The following is a 16,869-nucleotide window of genomic DNA, read 5'->3' as shown; positions in this document are numbered from 1 at the left end:
CACAAAGTATATGTTGTGAATGACTCTCAGCTGTTACAGCATTAAATCTGAACCATTTACGTGTTAATCAAACTTGTCAGCATCTGACTTTTTAAAAATACTTTTGGTAGTTCTGTGTTTTATTGCTAGGTTTATTAATTTGTTTTCAAGATTGACTTTCTGTTCCCCTGCAACTTCAGTTCTATATCTCAGTTCAGATCCTGCAGTCCTGCCACACCCGCTGTCACCTGTTCCCAACCTTCTTTTAGCCTCAGAGTCTCCATTTTCTTATCATCAGCATCATACAAATTCTGTCTGTTTTCAAATCTCCTTTATAGTTCAGTATTATAACCTGTGAAAGACCTAGCTCAGTCCATTATTGTGTTGGCTAGTGGTGCTTAGTTGTGATCGGCATCTTGAATTGGATTGACAAAAAGTCAATCAATTGTAGATGTACATCAAACAATTACACTTTTGAGAGTTTCATTAAAATCTGTCCAGAGGATCATGAAATAATTTACAAACTGGGTCGGGTCCAACAGTTATTGCTAAAGATTATAGCAAAGATAGTGATGAATGGTCCTTGGAGACGCCGCTAATGTCGAACCGAGACGCCGCCAATATTGAACCTGAGACGCCGCTAATGTCGAACTGATTAACACCATAGACATAATATGTCTGTGGTTAACACAATCTGCCAATAATGCCTTCTTTTTAGATACAATATGTCTGTGGCTAACAGAAACGGCTATTTTTTTGGTCAGCCTTTTTTTTGTCCAATCAGATGTGGCCCTCCAGACACGCCCATTTTTCTACCGTCCAATCAGATGTGGCCTCTAGACAAGCCCATTTTTCTATTGTCCAATCAGATGTGGCCCCCCCGGATAGGCCTCTTCCAATAAGATGTGGCCCCCCCAGATACGCCTTTCGAATTTGTCTGCACAGATACCTTCTTGAAACAGGCTGAAGACTAGATGCAGCGACTCATAGGAGCATTAACTTCGGATTGGTCATGTGATGACACGCCTACTGGATTGATTGCCAGGTCATGTCGTGGATCCAAATCAAAAAACAAAACAAAGAACTGTAAAAAAAATAAATAAAAAGAAGTCTTGTACAACTTTATTCTTGTAATTTTATGGCTTTTAATTTTTTTGTTGTCAGAGTGGCAATGTATTTTATATTTTTAGCATGGCCCTAAAGCTCTGTCATAACATAGACTTAATATTAGTCATTTTTGTATTTAAGGTCAGTTGGCTGTTGTAGCCATCTTGAACTGGATTGACCCCAAAGGGTATTTGGTTGTATCAGTTTCAGCAAATGATTACTGTTAGCTTGTGTTGACCTGAATAGGATCAACATGTTTCCAAAAGAGATTTAACTAAATAATGATTTTGTAGTTTGTTTTTAGAGGAAAAAAAAACCCACTCATGAACGTCAATAAGCATGCAAACAATCAAAGTTTAGGACCACTGAAACAGGACTTCGGTCTAAAAATCTGTATCTATAAGATTCTATTTGTATTTGAGACAATAAACTGGAAACCTTCCAGGAAACTGGCATAAGGAGCTGTGCAAGGCTGAACAAGGGCCAAATGAATAATGACACATCTCTCTAAACAGATGGGGATCCAGTAACACTGACAAAATGAATTAGCAAGGTGCTGTTGTATTCAATGGCCAATTGCTCCTCATTGTGCGGTAAATTCTCCCTGAATCACCTTTAGAACATACTTGTGACCCAGTGGTACCCTCTACAAATGACCCAGCTGAGGCATTTAAAGCAATGCAGAATAATTTTGTGGCCTGCAGCTTCTTAAACCTGCCCCATTAGTGCTGCAGCACACATGACGGATAACCACGGCATAGCTCATCTCCACCAGGTGGCCGCGGGAGAGATGAGAGTCAAACAAGTGTAAAAAAGTGCAGGCTTAAATGGGAATGGTGCTTAAAGGCAGACAGGGTGAAAGAGATGAGGACAGAGCTCCATCTCCTGTTATATCACTAATTCCAAAGATTAGGTTTTGAGTAAGCACCCTTCCTGAGATAAAGAGCTCATTATTTCTCAATGACAGAGATGGGCCACAGTGTTACATTTGAAGGATATATTCTTCGCCTGAACCAACCTCCACCTTTCAGTCTGTGTCATCGCTTCATTTTCTCCTCTGTGCTGGGACAAAGCTCCCATCAGTGATGGGTATTTTGATAGCTCCCACATCCGCTAGCAAATTACATCTGTGTAAATGTCACACTGAGTGAAAGGACCAGAGTGGTACAGAGTCACAGACCCCCTCCCTCAATTCAAGGAAACCCTGCGCTTCTGGGGTCACTCTGACACAATGAGGTTGCCAAAGCTTTTTGATGAGGTTAGTTAAACATTAAAGAGCATTCCAGATTCTCCCACCAAAGCTGTATGTGAAAAAGATCCAGCCAACTGTTTAAGAACATTTGATGGGTTTTCTTTAAAACGCATATATAACTTTGTTAAAAAATATTGAGAAACTATCAATTTGATGTTTGAACTGAACAAAAAATGTACTGAGAACCCTCAAACCCCTAAATTGAACCATTAGTAGCTGCTAGTAGTTCATTGTTGTCACCATAGCAACTAGTCATGCAGTGATTTTGGATCTTCAATTTCAAGATAAAATTTATAATTTCAAAGATATAACACCACCCTCACAGCTTTTATTGATTTTTCACACCAGCACCTAGTAGTGACACAAGATATTTCCTAATGACGCATTTCCACTTGGGATGCTTCTGTTGACAGAAGACCTATTTTATGTAAAAAAAACAACTTGGAGCATTCTCAGCGTTTTTCTAGAAATTAAGGTGCCCAGGGCATGCCCAGCTTCTCTGACAAAATGTGTGCATCTCCCTCCATCTTGATCCATCAAACTGGTTAAAGTAAGAAATAAAATCCCCAACTGCCAGGATTAGCAGTAGGACACGTCTCTGTTTCACCAGAGAGGTTTTCACTTGCAGGACTTGTGCTGAGTAAACTTTAATTCAACCATGTGAACAGTCAATTTTCAGTAAAAACATGAAATGCAACGATCCTCAATCAGGAGCTGAGATTAGCTCTAAATAAGAAACTTTCTACTTTTTAAGATTGTTGTGCCCGTGACCCAAAAGGGATGAAATGGGTAAAAGATAATGAGTGGATGGAAGTTTGTTGTAACCATCCATCCATCCATTATCTTTACCCGCTTGTTCCTTTTCAAGTCACGGGGGTCATAGGTGCCCATGTCCAGCCATTACTGTGCGAGAGGCGGGGGACACCCTGGACAGGTCTCCAGTCCATCACAGGGACACATAGAGACAAACGAGATGAAGAACCATTCACTCTCTCACTCTCACCTAGGGACAATTCAGAGTTACCAATCAGTCTAACATGCATGTTTTTGGTTTGTTCGAGGAAAACGGTGTACCTTGAGAAAACCCACACATGCACGGAGAGAACATGCACTCTGAGGGTCCCACTTTGTATCTCCAATGTTTAATGTAGAAACTATGACAAGTCAAAAAACCCCAAAAAACATTTACAGTTATAAGAATCTGTTGAGCTAAAATCTAACAATATGTTAAATGAACAGTGAACAGTCCAACTTTAGTTTGACTGTTCACTGTTCATTCCAGGAGATTTGTGTCAAGATAAGTCAGTCTCAAAAGTAGTCACACAAGTGTATGAGATCTGTACGCATATAATATGATCCACAAGCATACTACAAGTTTTTTGTTTTACAAATGCATACTACAAGATTCACAAATGCATAAGATTTTCAAATGTACATATTTCAATTTGCATAAGTAGGAATATTCTGTGTATGCATATAGTCAAATACACGTGCACAAATCATCAGCTGTGGACGAATCAGTCAACATGAGTACACAGACCAGCTGTCTGTCAATGTAACTTTTGAGACTTTCTTTCCGTTCCAAATTCACAAAGATAAAGCTGCATTCAAGGCTGGAAAAAAGCTGGGACATCTCACCCTTACTAGACTACAAGCATGCTTTAAAGACATAAAAACCTGGATGACCCTAAATTTTCTGCTTTTGAACACAGACAAGACTGAGGTTGTGCTTTTTGGGATGTGAGCATTTTAGGAATAAATGTTTCAGTCTTTCGCCATCCTTAAATTACATTAATCTGGCCTCCAGTTCTAATGTTGAAAATCTTGGTGTTAATTTTTAGTTAGTTTTGAAATGTACATTTTGTGGACTTCTTCCACTTGTAAAACAAAAAAAAAAGTATTTTCTAGGATTTTCTTGCTCTGCTAAAAATACCAGAATATATATTTTTCTGGAAAATACCCAGAAGGAAGAAAAGTGAAAACGGAAAGGATTAAAAAAAAAAAAGGAAAAAGCAAGGTGAAATGTTTCAACACACCAAAATAAAATAAAATAAAATAAAAAAGAAACTGTCCAGATGACCTGACAGAAAATTGCTGGACAGGAAAATATATTTGTTTCATTTTAGGTTGTTTATTTCAAGCATACAGTTTCCCGAATTAATGTTTTTGGACCCCACTAATTTTAAGGTAAGTTTATGCATTTTAATATATGGGTTTTGAATTATTATAACAAGTTAGAAATGTGTCTTGTCCCAATAATTAAAAAAATCTGGTAAGGCTCAGACGTCCCGGCTTCTTACCAGCCCTGAATGCAGCATTTTGTGAATCTGGAGTTGAAAGAAACTCTCAAAAGTCACATTCACAGACAAGCTGATCCGTGCACTCGTGCTGACTGTTACGTCCTCAGCAGGGGATTTTTGCACGTGTACTTGACAATTTGTATGCACAGAAAATTCCTACTTGTTCAGTTTGAAATGGGCAGAGTGAGATGGAGGAGGACGACTCTGTTTCGACCCCTGAAGAGGGAACAACTGAAAGAAGTTCAAATTGTAATGTGCACATTTGAAAATCTGTTGAAGCATTTATGATTCTTGTAGTACGCGTTTTTAAAACTTGTGGTATACTTGTGGATCTTATTGTACGTGTACGAATCTAATTGTAAACTTGTGTGACTACTTTTGAGACTGATTTATCTTAATAGCTTGAAAAAAGACAGTAAGATAGGGACAGTGGTCCCCAACCCCCGGGCCGTAGACTGGTACCGGTCCGTGGGTCAATTGGTACCGGGCCACACAGACAGAATACATAACTTAGATTATTTCCGTTTTATTTAGTATCTGATTCTGAACGATGTTTTATTTTGGAAAATTACCAGGTTGTCCCCGCCACATCTGTGTATGACTCACTCCTGACGCAGGTCAAGCCTCGGTCACATGGCTACCAGTACCTTCTTAAAGGGACTGCTCCCACCAGTAACACATAATCCATTATTGCTTATCGATGTGCATGAGGATATGTTATGTGCACTATCATTGCCAACCAGAACCACAGCCACAGAATTATTCAAGTCACTGGATGATTATATATCAGGAAAACTGAAATGGTCATTTTGTGTCGGCATATGCACAGACAGAGCTGCTGCCATGACCGGACAGCCGTCTGGTTTAACTGGTCGGATTAAGGAAGTTGCACCTGAATGTGAGTCTACGCATTATGTCACTCACAGGGTAATGCTGGCATACACAGTGGATTCATATTTATTATTTGATTTAGAAAATATACGTGTTTATGCCTTTTGTATCATTTCATTTTGTTGTACTGTATTTTTTGGACTATAAGGTGCACCGGATTATAAGACACATTAAGTGAAACAAAACAGGCCGATAAGTCAAACTTTATTCAACTCATTCACAATAACAACATAAAATCGGTTTGAGGTCTGTAAGCACAATCAGAATAAATACATAAGGTGCACCTGATTAAGTGCGCCTTATAGTCAGAAAAATACGATACTTATCCTCCACACCTTAAAGGCCAGTCCATAGAAATATTGTTTGACATTAAACTGGTCTGTGGCACAAAAAAGTTTGGGGACCGCTGCGCACTGAGAGAGAGTATGTGAAAAAAGACATCCTGCCTGTTTTGACACAAGTGGCAGAAAGAGTTGTAGAAGTAAGAAATGTTTGAAAAAGATCTGACATTTGTTTTTACTGTTCAAACCTTTTTGTGGGACATCAACTGTGAGCTGGACATTCTGTAAAACATGAGCACACATCACCAATCCTAAACTCTCTGTAAAAAAATGTAAACTAATGTATATTATAATGCCAGTTCAGACTTTCTGTGACCCGTTCAAACCTGGAACGATGTTTCTATTGTGAAGTATCTGAGTAATAAATGTCCATAATGGGCTGAGTTTTGTTGTTTGTTTTGCTAAAACCCTGTTGATTTCCATTATATAGTTTCTCAAAAAAATTTTTTTGTTGCAAATTTTGTTTACCTTTTGCAATGATCTGCCAAATATCATACCACATTGTTCCTGATCAAGCCGCATATTATGATAAATAATTTGTACGTTTTATTTCAAAGTTGCGCAATGAGATGCAGGATGCAATTTTGAACAAGGCAGTAAAAAGGTAATTCATTGCTGAGACACTTGGACCCTTCAAAAAAGATTAGGACACATGTGTGAGTGCTCTTGTGTGGGACTGTAAAGATACTCGGTCTTCTTAGAGCTGTTATTTTATTAAAATACACAGATGTAAGAAGACCATTAGAGTGACAATCACTAAAACAACACCCCAGTGCTTTCAGAAAAGTCGACTCTTAAATCTTTCAAAAGATAAGCCTGCATCTCGTATTCACTTTTGGAAGCCCAATGAGATTTCATGTACCTTTTGACAGTTTTTATTTATTTATTTATTTATAATCAAGTCAGTAGATATTCTTGTTTTTAAATCATAGCTCATTCAGACACTTGTTAAAAAACATATATTTTTGGGGGGATAGCTGGATCTTGAACTGCAGATGAACCATCTTTGTGTCAAAGTCATTATGTTTTATCTCTGGCTAGATATTGTTACAAAGAAAAAAGCAATTATTATTTTATTATTAGTTTATTATTCTATTGTTAAGACGTTCCACACAGTCATCGAGCTGAAAATGAAATGTTGGAATGTTGAAGCAAAAACATCTATTTAGTAGATACTGAAATGAAAAAGACAAGTTTAGAGGTCACAATAAAGAGTATTGTTGTTGTTTCCAAAGCTATATAACACAGTGGATACATGACGATGTATTTTTCAAATTAGTTTTGTTAATCATATCCAAGAAGGATTTGTAAAAGAGTGAGGATTTAAAATAGCATGATTACCTGGGAAAAAGAAAATCTAAGGGTGGTAAAAGCTGTCGTTTGCATTTATTCTGACATATCTTTTGGATATAAAGTAACAAGGCAGAGGTTGGAAGACTAGATAATATGCAGAATGATAAATGTGAGCTGGCAACCTTAAAATCAGCTCCATGCTTGCATGATTACAGTGCTGGGTGAAGAATTGTCATCAAAGGAAGTTCTAGCAGCTTATCACATTTAGCTGCTGGAGAAAACGTTAAGTATTTAGTATTCAGTATTCAGTCCTGAAGTTTTGACAGAAAAACACCCCGCAAACCTTTTAACTGCAGGTAAAATAAAAAAGTCTCACCTCCCACTTGTTGTCTGGGCTCTGTCTCTTTAATCTGATGCTCCAGTTCTCAGCAGCAGCTTCGGCACAATGAGCTATGGTCATGGCTGTTGGAAAGGACAGGTCCAGGCCTGGGGGGCCATATGTGACTGTAGGGCTCAAAAAGATCTCTGACCCGTCCTCGGACACGGTGCTGCACACACAGACACACAATGAAACCTTAATTAACATTTACGCTAAGCTCCACTTGTATTTTTACAGTAGGCTGAGAAGGTATTCATCCCTGCTGAAATTATTTAAGTTTTTTTAACAGTGTGGAATTTCTATTTGACTTTAATTGAAAAAAGTCTACAAAAATAAATACATCAAGTTCAGCTTAATAAAGTGAAATGGGATTTTTTTTTTTTACTTAGTTGTGAGACACTTGTGAGCAATCTGAGTGTCAAATGATCAGTCTAGTCATATCTGTGTTAAACTGAGCAACACCAGTACAACATGTCTAGGTGTTAAGTTTTACCAATAAGAAAAATAAAAAAAAAACAGCATGAAGTCCAAGGATCTCTCCACGCAGGTAGGACACAAAGCCATGGAGAAATACAGGTCAGGGTTGGGCTAATAAAAGACACTCTGAATATCGTACCATGCCCCATTAAGGTTAATATTAGGAACTGAAAAGAAGATGCCACCACAGATACCAACACAGGCTCAACTACCACAGAGTTGGTAAACATAGCAAAATCAGAGAAACCTCCAGAAGACCAAAGATAACCCTAAAAGATCTGAGCAGTTCTTCTGCAGAGGTGGCAAGATGTGTCCATTGACCCACTAGATGTTGCACAGAGTTGGACTTTATAGAAGAGTGACACGAAAGAGAGACTGAGTAAAGAAAAAAAGTTGGACTGTGGGAATGTCTGCCACAAACATGAAACAAGATTTTCACTTCAAAACTTGCTCTTGTGTGGTGTGTGGTGGACGTCTTCACCTCCTCTCCCTCTCCACTTTGCTTTTGCTCTGTCCTGTCTGTGAAACTACTTTAGAGTCTCTCTTCTACAAATCTTCTGAATCATAGGTATGGACTTGGATTTGGTCAGTTGGTCCCTCAGTGCAATTGGTAACATTTCTTCGAAGAGAAGACAGGCTTTAGGCGAGCCGATTTGCCCTGTTGGCACGCACACAACTGGATATCTCATCGACTTGGAAGACTTGATGACGTGCTATCTTTGCTGTCATCTGTGGATTTTAAAGACACATTTATAATTGGATTTATGACAACTGGTTCCTGGTTTATCTGCACTCAAGGAAGTTGTCAACAGCAAATTTGGACCCGATCACGCTGCTTGCCTTTCTGATGGCTTGGTTCATTCCTCGAGCACCCAGACTCAGATGCTTTTGGCTGAATGGATCAGATCTCTGGGATTTTTCTCAGGCACGGTCCGTTGGTGTGGCCATTTAATTTGGACGTTTCGGAATTGAGTGAACCCACAAAGACTCAAGGTAGAAGTCAGTAAAAGTTCTGCCTGTCCCCAAAACAATCGTGTTTATCTGAACTCGGCTCCCTGACTGGCCTTGACAGGCCATCTTATCTCAACCTGCCTGAAAGTTTTGTAAACCTGATGCTATGCTCCTCCCTCTCCTCCTACTGAGGAATTTCAATGGACTTTTCAGAGGAGCCCAGCTGAATAAACATTCTGTCATAATTTCAGGACTTTTTGGATTCGTCTTTGTCGTCCTCGGCTCTCCCCGATTGTGTACGAATCTCTCCAGAGGGAACTATTTGAACTGAGTGATTTTATTTGAACTCTGCAGTACCTCTGTGTGTTGTCTCTGGACATGCTCACCGTCCTTGTGTCCCCCCTGTAATGTCAGCATCATTATGTGCTCGTGTGTAAGATTTTTTTTTTCATGATTACACTGTTAACCTTCAAACAGAGGTTAAAAGCATGTTAGGAATGTATTTTTTGTATCCAAAACCTATGTGTCACTTTTCACCACTTTTTGTTGTTTGTCCAAACAGATTTCACTTGTAAATGAGTCTTTGAGGCTCATTGTGACTTATCTGTAAATAAAAGTTGAATGAATTAAAAAATAAAATGCAGTGGTGAGGTGAGGCTAAACTCAAACTTTTAGCCTATCAAGAATGACCCCATGTCTGGTAGAAACAAAACGTATCCTGATGAGACAAACATCCATTCAGTGAAGCATGGTAGTGGCAGCATCATGCTGTGGGACATGTTTTTATCATCAGGGATTTGGAAACTGGTAAAAGCTGAAGAAAAGATGGATGAAGCATAATACAGAGAAGGAATCTGTCTTTCGGAAAATCCTGGATTGGTCCGGTCAAAGCCCGGACCTGAATACAATGGAGAGACTCTGATTAGATTTAAAGCGTTGCCACAAAAAGCACCCACCCAACATGAAGGACATGCAGCAGTTTGATCTGAAGAAAATAAAACCCTCATTAAATGGACCAAGATCATGAGATGAACTGAAGATATTTATAGCAAGAACTGCTGCAAAAGGTGGATTATGTGAGTGGAGTAGATATGGCTGCATCATTCTGTAATATCCAACAATGTTCAGTCAGGTCGTCTGGACGGTTTCTTTTTTTTTTTGTGCTGAGATTTTCGCCCTCCATCCAGAAGGCTTCATCAGTTTCAGGAAACACCAAACAAAACTGCTTTCCCCCCAACAGCTTACTCCAAGGTGGAAAAAAACAGACATGTTGGTGCTAAGATGGTCTCTGGGGCCATATGGATGGCCCCATGAAGCTTCCAGATGGAGGGTGAAACGTCTCAGCACAATAAAGAAACCATCCACATGACCAGACTGAACATTGTTGGATTTTATACCTGGATTATTGAGCATGGACTTTGGTGCTTTGCAAATGTTTTTTAGCATTGTTTACAACAATTTCCCTCCCTATTTAACTTCATTAATCTGAAATATGTTTGCTCTTTTTTTTCTTATGAACAAATTCAAAAATTAATTTGAATTCCACATTGGTAGGCAACAAAACAAACAATACCAAGAGGGAGGAATGCCTTCGAAACCCATTGTATTTACTGTAAAAAAGATAGTGACTTATTTATAATGTGTAAATAAGAATAGCTTTACTAATCTGTTTCAGTGTAAACAAGTATTCAGAGCTTACCTACGAGCAAAGTCAACTTAAATCCTTTGGCACTTATAATGAATCAATCCCTGACTAGCTGACACAGACACACAGATAGAGGAAGATTAAAGCAACAAGACTAATGGACAGTGAGGCTGGGGAGGACAGGCTTTAGCACACACTGTGTAAGCTTTGTGGGTCGATGGAGCTTATGAAGGCTGCTCCGGCCAGCCTGGTGACAGATTAGCCAGGCCAAGCTGCTCTTGGCCGGTGGCCCAAACTTGGCTGGAAGCACCAAAGACTGAGAGCAATCGATGGGACCACCATCAGTCATGCAGCTAGCCTGGATGGTTACCTCACGTGCACAGGACACCGAGTCGGTGCTGCTGCCACCGCAGAAGCAGATATTTCTCAGCATCATTAATATAACCGTGGCAGGAACAGACCCTCGCATTGGGGCACAGATGCGTCATACATGTGTAAGGAGTTTGTGCATCCACACATGCATGCACAAACACAAGGAACATGAGCAGGGGAAGAATAAATTCAACAAAAAAGCATCGATTTTATAGGTTACATTTGTCATGTTGGCACAAACACAGCCCATCACCAAATTCCTATTTAGCCAAGAGTTTTACTCAGTTTTAAATCCAAGTTTTCTAGTAGGCTGCTGCAGTTTATTCACACTGGACTTGTTTATTGGTTTGTTTTTGTTAATTCTTTCATGAGCTTTCTCTGAACAGGAAGGTTCGACCCTTAAGAAAATGAACAAGCTCACAAAAACAAATGAGAAACAGTTCAAAATTATCTGAAACTATTATGTGAGAGAAATACAAAAGTAAAATTCCATATTAGGCAGGAACCCCCCCCCCCCATAAAAAACAATATAAAAAGAAAAAAACACAATTCCTTGAAGTTATACATATACTCCCTGATATTTGTGTCATAAATTTATTTGAGGACCATCTTATTTAGAATTGCTTTTAAGGAATTCATTACCATAAACATAGGAATTTCTAGACTCGAGACCCTTATGACTGAGATTTTTTAAAATTTTAATTTAAATTTTATTGTTATATGTGTATGTATGTGTACGTGTGTGTAATTTTTTGTTGTTTTTTAAATTATTATTGTTATAATGCCTGCTTAGGCTACCCTAATCTTGAGAATGTATGTGCTTTATCTTTGAAATGTTATTTACTAATAAAAATGTTAATAAAAATTAAAGTGGGGAAAAAAGAGAATTGCTTTTAAAAATTTTAATCTTGAAAATAAACATGTGCAATCAGACAGGAACTCACGACGGAGTATTAGGGCCACGCTAAGAAAAATAAATAAATTACATTACGAACGAGAATAAAGTCAAAGTATTACAAGAATAAAGTCATACAACAATAAAGTCATATTATTACAAGAATAAATGTGTAGTATTATGAGAATAAACTTGTAAAATTACCAGAATAAAGTCATAATATTATCAGAACTATGAGACAAAAATTCTGTCTTACAACTGCAGTAAAATAATGAATGTTGAGGTTGACGGTACAATAGCAGGGGGCCCGACATACTGTGGCAAATGGATTCTTATCAGGCACTGAAGTCGTATGACATTGTAATTAATGGCTGCATTGAGGATTAAGTTGTGACATAATGTGCATGGAGGCATATTTCACAAACAGTGATCCAAAAGTGATTGCAGACTGCTTCATAAACACAGTGACACACAATGAAGGTTGTCCACAACAGGTGCAAGCAGACCCAGGACATATGACTTTATTCTCATAATATTATGACTTTATTTTCATAATATTACAAATTTATTAAGGTAAATAACAAACATATTCTCTTAATATTTCAACTATATTCTCATAACATTATGAATTTATTCTCATAATATTATGAGTTTATTCTTGCAATATTATGAGTTTATTCATGTAATATTATGAGTTTATTCTTGTAATATTATGAGTTTATTCTTGTAATATTTTGATTTTAGTCTTGTAATATTATGAGTTCATTCTCGTAATATTACGAGTTTATTCTTGTAAATCAAGAGTTTATTCTTGTAATATTTTGAGTTTGTTCTCGCAATATTAAGAATTTGTTCTCATAATATGTTTTTGTTCTCATAATACGAGTTTGTTCTCGTAATATTTAAAGTTTATTCGTGTAATATTATGAGTTTGTTCTTATAATATTATGAGTTTATTCTTGTGCTATTATGAGTTTATTATTGTAATAGTATGAGTTTGTTCTTGTAATATTATGAATTTATTCTTGTATTATTACCAGTTTGTTTTCAGAATATTAAGTTTGTTCTCGTAATACGAGTTTGTTGTCTTAATATTATGGGTTTACTCTTGTAATATTATGAGTTTATGAGTTTGTAATATTATGAGTTTACTCTATTGGGGCGACTGTGGCTGAGTGGTTAGAGCAGTCGTCCTCCAATGTGAGAGTTGGGGGTTCAAATCCACCAGCAGTCACATGCTGAAGTGTCCCTGGGCAAGACACTGAACCCCTCATAGCCTCTGATGTGTGTCCCATCGGTGTATGAACGGGATCTAAAGCACTGATTAGTCTCATTAGAATGATTTGTTCAATTAGCTTTGTATAGAACTAGTAGAGTGCTGTATGAATGGGTAAATGAGGACACAGATTGTAGTGTAAAGCGCTTTAGTATCTTGAATTAAGATAGAAAGGCGCTATATAAGTACAGTCCATTTATTAATACTACAACTTCATTCTCATAAATTATGACTTTATTCTCGTAGTACTACAACTTTATTCTCATAATTCCTGACTTTTTTCTCATAATGTATTTTTTTTTTCTTAACGTGGTCCTAATACTCCATCATAGGAACTCACACCAAATATGCATGCAGTATATATTTAGAATGAGACCTAGCCTGGACGTGCCTGGAACATCAGCATCTATTCTCTGGGAGGCAGGTAAAGCTGTAATGAGAGGTAAAATAATTTCATTCTCATCACAAAAGAAGAAAAAAGAAAATAAACATATTCAGGAACTAGAAGAAACCATTAAATCGTTAGAAGCATCTCAAGATGAAGAAATGCTGGATAAAATGCGTAAAGCAAAATTGGAATTAAAAGAATGTATTAACAAAAAAACTCAATTCTTAATACAACGACTTAGAATCGAAAATTTTGAACAGAGCAATAAGTCAGGTAGCTTTCTAGCTAAACAGCTCAAAATAAATAAGGAAAAAACAACTATAGTTGGTGTTAAAGACTCGACTGGGAATACAGTTTACGATCCTGAAAGAATTAACAGCATTTTCAGAGATTTTTATAAAGACTTGTATTCGCCCCAGATAAACCCATCAGATAATGAAATTAATGAATTCCTGGATAAAATAACACTTCCTAAACTATCAGATAGTCAAACAATGGAGCTGGATTCCCCACTGACACCAGTGGAACTCCAGGAAGCCCTCAAAAGCATGTCCAATAAAAAGGCTCCAGGTCCAGATGGATTCCCAGCAGAATTCTATAAAGAATTCTGGAATATCCTGGCTCCACTATTTCACAAAATGATACAAGAAACTGAGAAAAATAACAGTCTTCCAAAAAATATAAATTCTGCCAACATTAGTCTCCTGTTAAAACCAGGCAAAGATCCTGTATTACCTACCAGTTATCGTCCCATATCTCTTATCAACGTTGATCTTAAAATAATTTGTAAAGCCCTCTCAAAAAGATTAGAAAAGGTAACTCCTCTAATAATACATCCAGACCAAACTGGTTTTATAAAAGGGAGACATTCATCCACAAATTCACGCAGATTATTTAATTTAATAGATTATTCTTACAGTAAAAATATTGAAACTGCAATATTCTCTCTAGATGCAGAAAAAGCTTTTGATAGAGTTAACTGGAAATTTTTATTTGCAGCCTTACATAAATTTGGTTTTGGAAATTATTTCATAAATTGGTTACAAATATTATACAGTTCTCCTTCAGCATGCATTAGGACAAACAATCAAATATCTGCTAGTTTTGCTCTGCAAAGGGGAACCAGGCAGGGATGTCCACTCTCCCCCTCACTGTTTGCTATTTTCATCGAACCGCTAGCCGCAGCAATCAGGCAAACTACAGATATTAAAGGCATAAAATGCAAGAACATAGAGCACAAAATCAGTCTATATGCTGATGATGTGCTGCTCTTCCTCCGGCATTCACAAACCTCCATCTCTCAGGTTATTGGACTGATAAACTCCTTCTCAAAAGTTTCAGATTACTCTATAAACTGGCTAAAATCCACAGTTCTACCAATTAATTGCTCTTTCAACAACTCACTTACTACACAACTGCAATCAGGGAATATTACATATTTGGGTATCAAAGTTTCGCCTAAATTAGCAGATTTAACAAAACTAAACCATACCCCACTTTTAAAGAAAATTGAGGATGATCTGGCTAGATGGAAATCTTTACCCATATCTCTCATGGGAAGGATCGCATCAATAAAAATGATGGTTTTGCCTAGAATAAATTATTTATTCTCAATGATCCCAAATAAACCATCATCTGACTGGTTTAGATCCCTGGACTCCTCTATTTCTAAATTTCTGTGGAAAGATAAACGCCCTCGTATTAGATTAAAAACACTACAGAAATCCAAAGATAAAGGAGGACTAGAATTACCCAACTTTTATTATTATTTTCTAGCCAACAGGCTAGAATACATCTCAAGATGGATAAAACACACACCCCTTGATGAACCCTGGCTAGACGTAGAACAGACACTTTGCAATAATATAATGATCTCGGACCTTCCATTCATTAGCTCAAACATAAAACGACAGGAATGCTTTAAAAGCATCAATATCAGCTCCTCTCTGACAGCTTGGTGGGAGTTTCTTAAAATGACAGAGTCTTCACTAATCCCATGTAAACGTACACCCATCTGGAACAACCCTGACATCCTACAACAGAATAAGATGATAAACTTCCCAGGTTGGAGGTGTAAAGGAATTGAATATTTGGAACATATATATGAAGAAGTGGACTACGTCCCATTTAACAGATTAATTACACAATATGGGATTGATAAGAATAAATTTTTAGAATATCAACAAATTAAATCTATAACCAAAAATAAATTTAACCTTAATAACACTAGGATTGAAATGTCAACAAGTGTATTAGAATTCCTTAATCTTAACCCTCCCAAATTACTATCTAAGGTTTATCAGAAACTCAGTAAAATAGATGAAGCTATATCTCTTCCCATTGTAAAATGGGAGACAGACTTGTCAGTTAATTTTGACCAAAACTTTTGGTCGCAGATCTGTCTGAGAACTTTTAAGATGACTAAAAACTCGAATTTACAACTAATACAATACAAAATCCTTCATAGAGTACACTATACAGGTCAACGGATGTTCAGGATGGGTTTCGCATCATCTAATATTTGCTCACAGTGTACAGACAATATTCCGGACAATTACATCCACGCATTTTGGTTCTGTCCACCTGTTCAGAGGTTTTGGTGCCGGATATGTGAAGACTTATCAAAGTGTCTGAGATGTAATATTCCACTCTCTCCGTCAGTTTGCTTATTGGGCCACTTAGATGATGTCACCTTGGAGACAAAATCAATTCATATTATTCTCACTGCCCTATGTATAGCAAAGAAAACTATACTCATGAATTGGAAAAATAAAAATACACTTAGTATTAAACAGTATAAAGACCTTCTATTAGATTACATCAGTCTTGAGACAGCCTGTACCCCCACATCGGACTATTCTCTCTGGACTTCTTTAATCGGCTCCAACACGTAGTGGAGGTGGGTGGTCCCCTTTGATTCTGTCCCGTGGGGCATGGTGGTCGGTGTGGGTGGGGTGTCGGGGCTGGGGACGTGGGGGGGGTCATGGGCCTGGAGCGGTGGCGCCCGACTGGGGAGGTGGCTCTGGTGGTTCTGGGTGATGGCCTGTGCTGGCTGCATGCGGGCTTCTGGGCGGTCTGTACCGGCGGACATGGGTTACTGGCCTGGTGACCTGGCTGTCCCTGGGTGGGTCTGGGGTGGACGCGGGCGCGGGTTCTGGGGTGGTATCGCTCCTGGGCGGGGTTCCCGGCTTGGTCCGGGGATCTCGGACCTTGACAGGTATGTTGCCGGGGTCTTGGGCCGGCGGGTGCGCCGGCGCCCGGCCCTGGCCTTGGGGCCTTCGGTGCGTTGGTGGGCTTTGGGGCCTGTGCCGTGGGGGGGTGGG

At 38.2% G+C, this 16,869-nt stretch overlaps 1 protein-coding gene across 1 annotated transcript in view; it reads right to left on the bottom strand.

Annotated features, from left to right (window-relative positions):
- Positions 1-16,869, bottom strand: part of LOC119425045 (netrin receptor UNC5D) — a 215,966-nt gene that overhangs the window by 657 nt on the left and 198,440 nt on the right. The window contains exon 15 of the mRNA XM_037692571.1: positions 7,540-7,711. Within this exon, the coding sequence (XP_037548499.1) occupies positions 7,540-7,711 (172 nt within the window). The remainder of the gene's footprint in view (positions 1-7,539; positions 7,712-16,869) is intronic.

This window comes from Nematolebias whitei, chromosome 18, assembly GCF_014905685.2.
Source record: "Nematolebias whitei isolate Nwh7 chromosome 18, NemWhi1, whole genome shotgun sequence".
NCBI lineage: Eukaryota > Metazoa > Chordata > Actinopteri > Cyprinodontiformes > Rivulidae > Nematolebias > Nematolebias whitei.
This window is presented reverse-complemented; position numbering and strand designations above follow the sequence as displayed.